We start from the raw sequence: 13,242 nt of genomic DNA, 5'->3' as shown, positions 1-13,242 counted from the left end.
TCAAATCTCAAGGAGAGGGGCTTGCAGATATATAAAACTAGTAATGTCCTTCCTAAAGACTGTAAACCTTTAGTGGATCATCAACAACAAACTCTAAAGTCTTTGCATGACATGAAGGCCATCCATGCCATACCTTTTTTTTTTTTTTCAATTTTTTTTCAACGTTTATTTATTTTTGGGACAGAGAGAGACAGAGCATGAATGGGGGAGGGGCAGAGAGAGAGGGAGACACAGAATCGGAAACAGGCTCCAGGCTCTGAGCCATCAGCCCAGAGCCCGACGCGGGGCTCGAACTCACGGACCGCGAGATCATGACCTGGCTGAAGTTGGACGCTTAACCGACTGCGCCACCCAGGCGCCCCAAATGCCATACCTTAAAACGACTTCTCTGGCTCATCTCTGTTGCCTGACCCTCATATTTGCTGTGGTCGAGCCATAATGATTTGCATGGTCAGTTCAAGTCTATAATTAACTCCTCCAAACCTTCTGGAAATGCTTTGCTCTGCTGTCCCCTTGCCCAGTTACTGGTTCCCCCCGTTTACTCACTACTTTGTACAGACTTCCACGGTGGTCCATATCATACTTCTGTACCTACTGCCATTTCTAATCTCCCCCACAAGGGTGCAGGGTCCTTGAGGCAGGAACCATGTCTGTATTCTTAGTATCTAGCAAAGTGCATGGCTCCAAGCAATTGTTCAGATGTTTGTTGAGTGAATAATTACTTGGATACAACATTAAGATGACTACACTATTATTCAGGAAACTGTCTAAGAACTTATTGAAGCCTGTATATCTCTTCAAATTTTATATAGAATATATGGTATTAAATACTATTGGTATGAATATCCTATTTTTTTAATGATTATTTATTTTTGAGAGAGAGTGAAAGCACCGGGAGGTGCAAAGAGAGAGAGAGGGAAAGAGAGGCTCCAAAGCTGGCTCTGTGCTGCCAGCACAGAGCCTGATGTGGGGCTCAAACTCACAAACCGTGAGATCATGACCTGAGCTGAAATCAGAAGCTAAACCTGAGCTACTCACGTGTCCTTGAATATCTTATTTAAAATAGGGTAGTCCAGATGTCTAAGACCAGACTACTAAAAATTCTACTGGATATGAATGTGGCTATTTTATGTCTCTTATCTTAATGAATGTGGCAAAAGGAGTATTTTTCTCTGTTTAGTCATGACTCTTGGTAGCAAACTAACACATCCTGAGGATTAGGAGAAAAGGGAGGTTTTCTCTATTTCCTAAGACCTGTCACAAATGCTTACTTCTGGCCAAAAGTCTGCTCATGTTGCCTCAGGGTGTTCCTTTTTATTTTTTAAAAATCAAATTATAGACGCATTTTCCAAAGTTTTAGAAAACTGGCAATTGGCAGTATTATTTCTCTGGTAATTAGACTCAGGAAAGGTGGGGGGGGGGGGCGCGTGGTGGAGAAGGGAGGGATGGAGAGAAGGAGGAAGAGAGAGAAGAAAAGAAATACAGAAAAAATGCAGAAGGAGCAAGAAAGAAAAGCGAAAGCTTCGGGTCAAAAGGCAAGACTAGAGAAACACACAGGACACTGTACTTGTGTATGTAAATGCATGCTCTTTTTCTCAGTTGCCCATATGCCAGTTTGCATTCCACTCCTATCAGACACCATCAAACGCCCTCTTACTATGGAGCCCCAGGCATCAGAATGAGTGCTTCTATCTTCTCCATACGGTTTAGTAAGCGTAGGCTGCGATTTGGGGCTGCCACCTGTCCAGATCAAGCCTCTGCAGGGCACCCCTTCTAACAGCTTATTCCAAGAGGCAACTCCTCAATGTGGCCTCCTCCAAGAATGCTTCTGACATTATATCCGAGGTGTGGAAGCAGAAAGGACTGCTTGGAAGGAGTCTAAAATAGTGGTTACGAGAATGTAAGTGGAGGACCCAGCATCTACTTTGTTAAATAATCATTTTCCCCTCAAAGATTCCATGTTTCCAAATACCACCTTGTCAGAAAATAATGAAGCATCAATGACATCTAGCTGAACAGTACAATTAGAAATGGCAAAAAGGAAGCAAAAGGCTTAAATAAAAGGTAAACTAGGGATGCGGATGTGCCCAATTATTTTGAGCATCCCAATAATTAATAAATTTATGTTGATTATTTACATACCAAAAAGAGTCTTACATTTACAAAAGTCCTTGTCATAGGCTTTTAATAGTAAGATTTCATCTAAGAATATAAACTATGATCCAATTAATAACAATTACTGAGATAGTAATCACTGGACAAGTAAAGAATAAGCAGATAAAAGAGTTCCTGTATTCTTTTTAGGGTAAAAATATGCTGGTGACTCCTGAGCCCATTTAATCCAATTTTATATTGTACCACCCCCTTCCAATTAGTCAGCATTAATGGATTACTAGGGTGAATGACTTCTCCTAAAATTCTAAATAGCCATTTGAGAAGGAAACTAGTAATTCATGACCAGCAAAATAAACAGCACTGACCACAATAAAAACAAGACTTTGCCATAAAACAACAATTATTCAAGGGACTACAAACTGTATGGATCCTGCACAGTGAAAACCCAGGAGACTAAGACATAAAATTAGTTGACAAATGTATACAATGAGGATCACTGAAATCTGAACAAGGGCTTCAGGAGAAAAGTCAGGAAGATTTCAGCCTAAAACAGAATGATGTACAAGGAAGAAAATACACACAGCGAAACAACAACAACAAAAAATCCCCTGAGATCTAGGAATAGCACCAGCCAAGAATCTGGCACATTAAATAGGCACTACATAAATGTGTGTTTACTGAATAAATACCAATAAATATCCACTGCCTAAAGGAAACTCTGAGAGTGTCCCTTCGAAGTTTAAGTAGAATAGGAAACTCACTGGGTTTTATTTTCCTTTTAATTAAAAGCTTAATAAGTAAATCTATATAGTTTGGTAATATTTAATTTGTACAATTACAAGCATAACAACCTCCTAAAACCACATCCAATTGTTCCTTTCCCCTTGGTGCACTTGTTAAAAATTATCTATCTACCTACCTACCTACGTATCTGCCTAACCTACCTACGGAGCGATAGCACTGGTGTTATGTTTCCTATATTTTGGACAGCAACCCCAAATCCAACAAATCCAAGTTTAAAACTGTAATTAAAGATGCCATAGTACAGTACACATAATTGAGTTCTATTTCTACAATCTATTGCATTATAGTCAGTAAGGCATATATGTTCATATGCTCTACTAGATGACAAGCTTTTCAAGGGCCAGGACTGTTTTTTAATCCAGGTTTCTGCAAAGTGACTGGGACTTGTAAATTTTAGGTATTCAGTACATGTTTGTTGCAGAATTAATTCAGGAAAAAACCCGATATAAACATTAACCAAGGCTTAGGGTAAACACAGACAACGAAGTCTCATGGTCCTGCTCTTCTCATGCTGTCTTTTATGAGATTAATAAAAAAATCCAAATGGAGAAGTCTGTAATTTCATTCCAGTTACATACAGCTTTCTGGCTGGGATTATGTTCCTCAATGCCTGCCCTAGGTGATGAAAACAATTGAGTTCGGCTGTAACGTGATCAACAACCCTCAAGTGTAGGCTTCTTGATGCTCATGGCCGTAGGGGTTACAGAGCTTTCTGCAAATCTACTGTGAGGGACACGTAGGCATTTTAGAGCAGGTTATTTTTTTTTCAGGCATTAAGTTCTCATATATGAAAATATAAAAATCAGACTGAAAATTTTAGATGTCTACGTGTGGTAAAGAATCTAGAGCAACACTGTGGAACTCAACTACCAAAAAAAAAGGCTAGTGACTGCTTGCTTTTACATTTATTTTACTCTACACACTGGCAGAACACATTCTGACATGTAATTTTGCATTCAGTCAACTCTGGAAACTGGAGTTAAATACATTTTTGCATTTTTGTGGTCATCTCATCGTTTGTAAAAGTGCCTATCTATAAAACTAGGCTGGCACACAGCCCTGTTGTCATCTAGAAGTCATATCCTTTCTGCATTGTGCCTCGTAGATGTATGTACAGATGTATCTATAAACACCAATTCGTGAATTTCAGATGCACGGCTCATTTAAGTGCTTGAGACAGGATAACACGCAGGTGTCAGCCCTCCATATTTCAAAGCTTGAAGATTAACCTAATATACAATATGGTGACCTAACCATTCTTCATTTGAAAGAAATCTGAAAAATAATCTCTGATACAGCCTAAGTGTGAGAATAACCCAGCGGGATTTCCACTTCTTCATTTCTTAATGAGTTTTTTGATAATGAGAGGTGACTTTGCCAGTCACTCTGGGCTCTATTATGGCTAATTTGACTCCACTTCACTCTCCTTGTTAATTATTAACACTAGCCTTTTTATCCTCATGAGACCACATTCCAATTTTTCCTTTTTCGATTTTTATGAGCCCATCTTTATGAAGGTGAAAGTCTTGGAGAATAGGTTTTCACTTAGTGCAGAGCCCGAACATTTATTATTCGTTTAGGCAGAGACGCTGTGACATTGATTATATAAGCACGGGTGTTCTTCAGGATGGCTTTAATGTGCTAGCAATGTGAAAAGGCTGTTAATTAAAGAAGAAGCACCGTGGTATTTTTCACTTGGGAATCAGTTCCCAAAAGAATGGTCATTTGCCACTTGCTAACATATCCACAGATTAAAAGGTGACTAGCTCTAAGGGTTTGCCTTTCAGTAGTGCTGAAAGAAATGATTTGTGCCATTTGCAGATGGCTTTCATTTGTCAGAAGCGGTCACTTGCCATATCTATTATCGACAGGACAATTGTGGCAGACAGCACGCAAGGGTAGAATCTATTTGTACTAGCGTTAGAGTCGCACAGCATCATTTAGCTATCATGCTAATTGCTTCATTATGAAAACATTTATTTTCCCTCAACTTTAATACATCTCTTTCTCAAAATTGTTTCCTTAGATACCATTTAAAGTAATTACCCACCTAATTATCTCTTTAGTTGGGGCAGGGGGAGTGGATCAGGGTGGACGGAGGTAGGATGGAGGGACGAGCGGGAGCTCAGTCTTTTCTGGACAGAAATGAAGGAGCCGGAGTTTGTTTTCATCATCAGTCCTGCTCTGGGAATCAGTGGGTGAGTCTGTGAGGGGCGGGAGATTGGGGACAGTTGCTAAAATTATGGTGCAGCTGATACTCTTCCCTGGAGGAAAACTACATTTCATCTCCAAGGGTTCTTAAGGCTAAGACTTTCCCCAATCATGCCCAACTCTACGGAAAGACGCATGACCCCGACAGAATTTTTCTCCTCCTTACAACAGAAACTGAATCTGCTGTCTTGAATCTTTCCCCCAACTAATTAGTTCAGTCCCTGGCATTCTGATTGTGGACGTTTCATATCATACGTGATAGGACAACATGTACCATTTATCTGATTCTGTACCCTTTGACCAACTCTCTTCCTCTGCCCCCACAACTCAAGGGCTTTATGAAAATTTTCTGAGGTGAAAACAAAACTTCATGGAATCTCCTGTCTTCCTTTAAAAAATTATATTATTTTGTAAATGCCCCAGAATCTGCTTTTGTTTGCACAGGCCAAGACGGAACTGGAGACCAAGGGGGCGGGCTCCTGCTCACCTCTGTCTGTGACTCCCATCGGCCAGCTCCTGCCTGGCCACGTCACCTCTTAGGGATTTACTTTCCTAGGCTGGAAAATGGAGAGCTTTGTCTAAAATCCTGTCCCCTTTCCAAAAGATAAACACCTATTTTTAAAATATCCAAGCAGGGGCACCTGGGTGGCTCAGTCTGTTGGGCAGCCGACTTCGGCTCAGGTCATGATCTCGCAGTCCGTGAGTTCGAGCCCCGCGTTGGACTCTGTGCTGACCGCTCAGAGCCTGGAGCCTGTTTCGGATTCTGTGTCTCCCTCTCTCTCTGACCCTACCCTGTTCATGCTTTGCCTCTATCTGTCTCAAAAATAAATAAACGTTTAAAAAAAAATATCCAAGCCTTAAGAAAGATGGGAAACAACCAGTGGGGACATATTGAATTATTCATTAAAAAAACGCAAAACAACTCGGCTACCAAGTTTTCAAGGCACAAATAAATGAAGTAAAATTTTTAACCCGTACCTCCACTACTTTGAGGTGTGTCAGTAATTTTTATTTTGGGAATGCCAACATAAGCATGCAACATTATTATAAGTCACAACCATTTAAAATCTATAGTATATAATTAGTTGTGTACCACATGTGGGCTAACAGTAAGCACTGTTATTTAGCAAATTCTCTCCCGTTCAAAGACTGGACATTTCAGAGTGATCTGTTTCCTTTACTCCTGGTTAAAGTTGTAATTAATTATAATTTGGACTCTAACGTTAATTGGGTCAATGTGGAAAAAACTGTCATGCTATAGTACTGATGTAAGGCTCTTTGTTTCTAGGGGGGATTAAAAGGATAGAAGTTGTACGTTTTCCTAAAGCTTTCCAAAAGGCCAATACAGGGGCAGCGGTAGGTTGATATTTTAACATTTGAACTGAGTTCACTAAATCGCCATCTGAATATTTCAGGAATTTAATAAAACAAACACATATTATTAACAATATTCTTCATTACTATCAAGAGTGAATTAATAGCAAAAAGAAAGTACACTTTACCAACTATCAAGATACTCAGTGGTCTTAGCTTTGGATAGTAACTTCTGAGTTTGAGAGGAAAGTGACTGCATTGTATTTCAATTCCCCAGACTCTACTGTGCTCCCAATACCAAAAGGAAATTATGGCACTGGGGAACTTTTCTATTTACCTCACTACGTGGAGGAGCTGTTTTTCTCTGAAATAATTGATGTTTTCTCAAATCTGTTAATCACTGCAAAATCAAAGCCAAGATCTAGACTTACCTCAAAACTGATAGTGCTCAAAAGAGATCAGTAATAAATGCTTCCATGTTTTAGTTGAATAATTTACAACACAACATAAAACTATACTTTATGCATTTAATAGTAGCCAATGTTACAGAAACGGTTTAAAACGGGAAATTTTTAATTTAAAATTCAATTATTTTGAATTAAATATATGCAGGTCTGGCTAAAAATTAACTTTCTGCTATTCTCACTTTAGTGTTCCTTCTTATTTTTCTAGTTCTACAGAAAGTGGTTTATTGCTTTTAGAACAAAATAAGATGCTTTCAGAACTTTTGTTAGTGAAGAAAAACCGCTAGCACTTGAAAACTTTTCTAAAACATTATTTTGTCAGCTGATGGAAGTAGGCACTTCAACAGAGAAAACTCTCCCCCGTGCAACTGTGTGGAGCCCAAGCTGTCCAATTCGATGCAGCTAATGGCTTAGAAGCGGGACTTGTATTTGCAACTGGCCTCCTGAGTGTCAGGTCTGATCTCCTTGCCTTGATGCCCGCGGTACTCTTTCTTCTCCGGCACCCACTCACGGCTCTTTCTCACCACCCTGCACCATGCAATCCCGTACGAGACCCTGTTTAGGTGTGTTTGTTAGGTGCTGCCTATGGATCAGGCAGGGGGCCAAGCTACTTTTGGGACAACACAGGCTAATATCAATCAGCTCATGAGAGTCTGGCAGTATCTAAGGAGAGCCAGAGGCCTCCTGCCCAGTGCTGCCACTTTAGACCCTCGTGTGTCTGTGGCCTGATATAGACCAAGTGGGAGCTCCCAGCAACTACAGATGTCTGAGGCAGGAAAATAAGGTTATTAGGTCATGACAGCCCCGACAATGATCCTTGAGAGCTGATCTTGGCCTCCAACCCTGGTTGAAGAGAAAAGGGACCCACACAGCCCCATGGGAGAGAGGCCCTTCGTTTTAGTGTTCTTTTTGATATAACTCTCATAAATTCACACCTGCAATTTAAGAACTCTTATTAAAAATAAATACTAGGGATGTCTGGGTGGCTCAGTCAGTTGAGGGTCCCACTCTTGACTTCGGCTCAGGTCATGCTCTCATGGTTCATGGGATTGAGCTCCATGGACTCTGTGGTGACAGCTTGGAGCCTGTTTGGGATTCTCTCTCTCCTTCTCTCTCTGCCCCCAACCCCCCGCCCCCACCCCACTCTCTCTCTGTCTCAAAATAAATACATAAGCTTAAAAAATAAATATTAAAAGAGGCCAATTCAGTGGAGTTTGCAGTTTAGGTCCCCTCCCCCAAATTTCTTAGAAACCTATACTTGTTTTCTCCATGCATAAATACTGATATGTTGAATAAGTTAAATGATTCATCACCTTTACTGTTTGACTATGAACATTAATAAATGCCTCATTTTTGAATGAACTCCCAAGTAAATTTAAATATGGTCAATTCTTGACTTTTTCATACAAATGGAGAAAGCAATGCTCAAAATAAGCTTACAACTATTTATGTTCAGTTGGGGACTTAATGAATAATACATATATTTATTTTTGACAGCAGGTTTATTATCTTCAGATAATATGAAACCTGACTTATAATTTCTCAGCAGAAAATAAATGATGCTAAGAGACTGGGAAAAGAAGAAGGTCATTCAAAGTCTGCTAGCTGGGAGGAGGGAACCAAAGTACAACTTACAAGCTGGCTGGGATCATTTGCAGAATGAATGATTCACATACAGATAATGTGGGTTTAGCTACTTCTGAGAGTAGACATTGTGGTTAAATATGAATTAGGAAATGTAGCTTAGTTCTTTGGCTTTCTAGTAGGATGTTTTGGAAATGAAATTGGATAGGAGAATGAAATTAGTTGAAAGAGTCGAGACTGAAATTTTCAGACTAATACCTATAATATTTATTTTGTGTCTACTATATGTGCACTATTATGGTGTTCAATCCTCACCACCAATGACACTGTATGTACTATTATTTTCCTTCCTTTATAGATGAAGAACCTAAAGTTCACAGGGGTCAAGCTACTGTCAAAGGTCAAGTTGCAAGAGGCAGAGACAGATGTGAATCTCTCTGGCATCACAGTCCATGTTAATAATTACTAAAAATCACACCTCTCTTACTATAACGGAGGTTCTTGACCTGCCATCCTAAATCTGATGTCTATGGGGAGTCTAATATTATACACAATTTCATATTAATGTGGATTTCCCCCTCCAGCAAAACAGTTAACAGTTTTATCAGAGACTGAAAAGGATGAACAACAAAGAAAGGTAAGATATAACAGAGTGAGGAACAAAACCGAAAGAGTATGTTTTTTAGTTAAAAAAATTAAAAATGTTTGAGAGAGAGAGAGAGAAAGAGGGGACAAGGAACAGGGGAGGGGCAGAGAGGGAGGGATAGAGAATCCCAAGCAGGTTCCATGCTGTCAGTGCAGAGCCCGACCCAGGGCTCAAACTCATGAACTGTGAGATCATGACCTGAGCTGAAATCAAGAGTCGGACGCTTAACTGACCAAGCCACCTGGGTGCCCCAAGAGTAATTTTTTTTAAAAACAAAGATAAATGTAAAGACATGGATTTAAGTTTAAGCCTACAAGTACATAATAGTGATGTCCTGGAACGAGGGCAGTAAAAGGATCTGGAGTTTTAAGTTACATTAAGTTTGCAATGTATCACAGGGTGACTGAGTTCCTTGGCAAGTTAGAGCAGCATGAGCTGCACAAAGACAGGGCAGAGGGACAGCACCTCTCCTGGGGGTCTGGGTCACTCAGGCCACGTTGTGAGCACTGTGCTCTTCACAGCACCACACTCCAGAGCAATACTGAAACATGGACTGAGGTCTATGCAGAGGAAGGTGGTAAGAGTGGTAATGGGCACAGAAACACTATCATGCGAGAAAGGACTGAATGACCTAGCAATAATGGCTCAGAGAAGAAAACACACAATAGTACAAGGCTGTTACATCGATCACGTAGAACAAGTCAGAAGCAGAGGGGAGGGGGCGGCAGAGATCAACTTGGTCTATGATGGGAAGAACAGGATAGAACAGGTAATTGGTGACCTGTGATCACTGCAAGTGTTGAAGCAAAGGCCGTCAGTAGTAACCAAACTTGGGTTTAAGCGTACTTTAAAAAGAATCATCATAAGAAAGGCCTAGGAATCTGTGTGTTAAGAAATGTCCCCATAAAGTTCTGATGTAAAACTAGGTTTGTTCTGGCTTCTAGAAGACCATGTACCAGAAAAGTTGTAGAAGTTGTTATTGCATTGGAAAGAAATGTCTCAATAGAGGACCTTTACATCCTCCTAAATTTCTAAGTACTGAGAGAGCAACCCACACCACACAGCAATATTACACCATCATTACGGAAGTGAATCCCTCTTAGGCAAACAAAACTGTCAGAATGCATATCAGTAGAAGCCTTAACATAGCATGATTCTTAGAAGAATGGCACATTTCTAAGTTGTCTTTCAGAGATGCCAGTATTCTCAAGTGCTTTAGAAATGCTAACCTCTGAAGATTTTCTGATTCACAAGGTACAGCGAAGATGTCTGTAATTATCAGTTCTTAATAAAAGCAGAAGGGTAGAAATAAGAGGAACTTCAGAGGCCAGTGGAGAAATCTGGGCATATTACTGGTTTCCCCCAGAACCCAGCTTGAAAAAGTCAGGGAGACTGAGAAAACATTAATGTTATCAATGTCAATCTTGTTCAGTGAATATGAGAGCTCTATAAATACACATTCACTCACACAACATTCTCTTCATCGACCTTCCCCTCCCCATTTCATATATGAAAGAAAACGCACGTGCTTACTGTCATTTCTGAGGAAATTATTAAGTAGTTGGAAAAGAGGAAAACTATCCCAGGAGTCTTGTGGTTGGGCCTCCAGTGCAGTATCCATATCCACTGTGAATAAAGCCCAAAATTTCTCTGCATGCTCTGCCAATAAATCAGGCCACCAGGCAAATGCCTATAAAAGGATAAATAAATAATGTAAACTTAGATTACTTCTTAGAAACACACACAAATACCCTGCCACCTGAAAACATGTCATTAAAAGTGAAATTGTAGAATGCTATCAAATAGGATATGTAACACATTTAAAAATAAGTCTACTCACAGAAAAAAGCGATAGTAGAAATACACAAAAACATTCATAAGTAGTTATACTTAAATTATGAAATAGATTTTTTGTTTTATATTTTCAAATGTTATATATTAAACATGTATTTTTAAAGTGAAGTGATAAATGTCATTTTGCATTTTAATTCTATTTTAGATTTCCTATTTCATTCAATGCCAAATTTGCTTATTTAAAATTTGTGCATAACATTTTTTCTCACATTTAAAAAATACTACTTTTTTATTTGTAGTACTTTAAAAAATAAATCTAAGGTGTAAAGCTAAAATATACTTTCAAAGGGAGGGATTTCTTAACTCTGATGTTAATTAGGTGCTCCAATGGTCTTTGTCGTAACTAGTCTTCCATAGTCTCTCTGATGCCCAGCATTTTAATTTTGCAGGTCTTGGCATTGTATATATGACTATATATGTGAATATTTTAATTTCTGCCTCTTAATTAGACAGTAACACTACAAAGACAAGTCTGTATATGTTCTATTTATTTTATAGTCAGCTGGGCATTTTCTAGTGCCTTTTAGGTCATGGCAATATTCACTTTAAAAAAATCTGCTGTTTATCTGAGTGAAAATAATATTTACTTCCTAGAAAGTTCTTGAAAACCATGTGGTCTGACCATGGACCACAGCACCAAGACTGCCTGCCCATGGAATCCAGCAGCAGGCCCAATCTCCCATGGTCCCTACCAACCAGCCCACCAAGAATCTCTTAATGGGATGATTAGTGAAGGGTTTTCCCTGAGGAAGCCAGTCTGTAGAGACTACAAGAGATGGCTGCTTCTTCATATGTGCAGACACCAACACAAGTCTTTAAGGACCATGAAGAATCAAAGAAACATGATATCAACAAAAGAACAAAATAAAGATCCAGATCCTAAAGACATGGAGATTTGCAAAGTGCCTGAAAGAATACAAAGACATCATCTTAAAGAAGCTCAATGAGCTACGAGAGAACACAGATGAACAACTAAATAAATTCAGGAAAACATTAAAAAAATGAGAAGTTCAACAAAGAGACAGAAACCATAAGAACTAAACAAATATTTTAGAACTGAACAATGACTGAAAAATTCAACAGAGAGCTTCAACAGAGTTGATCAAGAAGAAAGAATCAAATCAATGAACTTGAAGACAAGTAATCTGAAGTTCTCCAGTCAGAGGAACAATAACAACAAAAGAATCAAACAAAGTGAAGAATGCCTACAGGATTTATGAGGTACCTTTGAATAAACCAGTGATAGATATTATGGGAGTCCCAAAGACAGGAGAGAAAGGGAAAGGGGCAGAAAGCCTTTTTAAAAGAAATGGTGGCTGCAGCACCTGGGTGGCTCAATCGGTTAAGTGTTCGACTTTGGCTCAAGTGATGATCTCAGTTTGTGGGTTCGAGCCCCATGTCAGGCTCTGCACTGACAGCTCAGAGCCCGGAGCCTGCTTCGGATTCTGTGTCTCCCTTTCTCTCTGCCCCTCCCCCACTTGTACTCTGTATCTCAAAAATAAATAAACATTTAAAAAAATTTAAAAAAAAAAGAAAAGAAAAGAAATAGTGGCTGAAAACCTCCCAAACCTGGATAGGGAAATGGACATCCAGATTCATGAAACCTAAAGGACACCAAATTGCTTGACCTAAAAAAGTCCACACCAGGACACATTATAACTAAACTGTCAAAAGTCAAAGACAGAGAATTTTGAAACCAGCAAGAGAAAAGTAATTCATCATATACACCCCCCACCACCTCACCAAAGCTATCAGATTTCTCAGCAGAAACCTTGGTGGCTTGGTGAGAGTGGTAAGATACATACAAATGCTAAAAAAAAAAAACAAAAAAACGCCAACCAAGAATACTCAGCAAACTTGTTCTTTAAAAATGAAGGACAAGTAAAGACTTACCCAGACAAAAGCTGAAAAAGCTCATTACCACTAGACTTGCCTTTACAGATAAGTGCTAAAGGGCATTCTTCCAAATTGAAACAAAGGATGCTAAACATTAACACAAACATATATGAAAATATAGTGGTGCCTGGGTAGTTGAGCGTCCTACTCTTGATTTCAGCTCAGGCCATGAACTTGTCATTTTGAGCTCAAGCCCTGCATTGGATTCTGCACTGATGGTGCGGAGCCTGCTTTGGATTCTCTCTCTCCCTCTCTTTCTCTACCCCTCCCCGGCTTGTGCTCTGTCTCTCAAGAAATAAATAAATACATACATACATACATACATACATACATACATACATACATACATACATA

At 39.4% G+C, this 13,242-nt stretch overlaps 1 protein-coding gene and 1 non-coding gene across 18 annotated transcripts in view; both read right to left on the bottom strand.

Moving 5' to 3' along the window:
• CADPS2 (calcium dependent secretion activator 2) overlaps positions 1-13,242 on the bottom strand; it is a 555,001-nt gene that overhangs the window by 71,231 nt on the left and 470,528 nt on the right. For all 17 annotated transcript variants that reach the window (XM_040472104.1, XM_040472105.1, XM_040472110.1 and 14 more), the window contains one exon: positions 10,672-10,828. In XM_040472104.1, the coding sequence (XP_040328038.1) occupies positions 10,672-10,828 (157 nt within the window). The remainder of the gene's footprint in view (positions 1-10,671; positions 10,829-13,242) is intronic.
• On the bottom strand, positions 7,669-7,798 carry LOC121029011 (small Cajal body-specific RNA 20). Its single transcript, XR_005789535.1, has one exon.

Source organism: Herpailurus yagouaroundi, unplaced genomic scaffold, assembly GCF_014898765.1.
Source record: "Herpailurus yagouaroundi ecotype Mexico unplaced genomic scaffold, PumYag 100, whole genome shotgun sequence".
NCBI lineage: Eukaryota > Metazoa > Chordata > Mammalia > Carnivora > Felidae > Herpailurus > Herpailurus yagouaroundi.
This window is presented reverse-complemented; position numbering and strand designations above follow the sequence as displayed.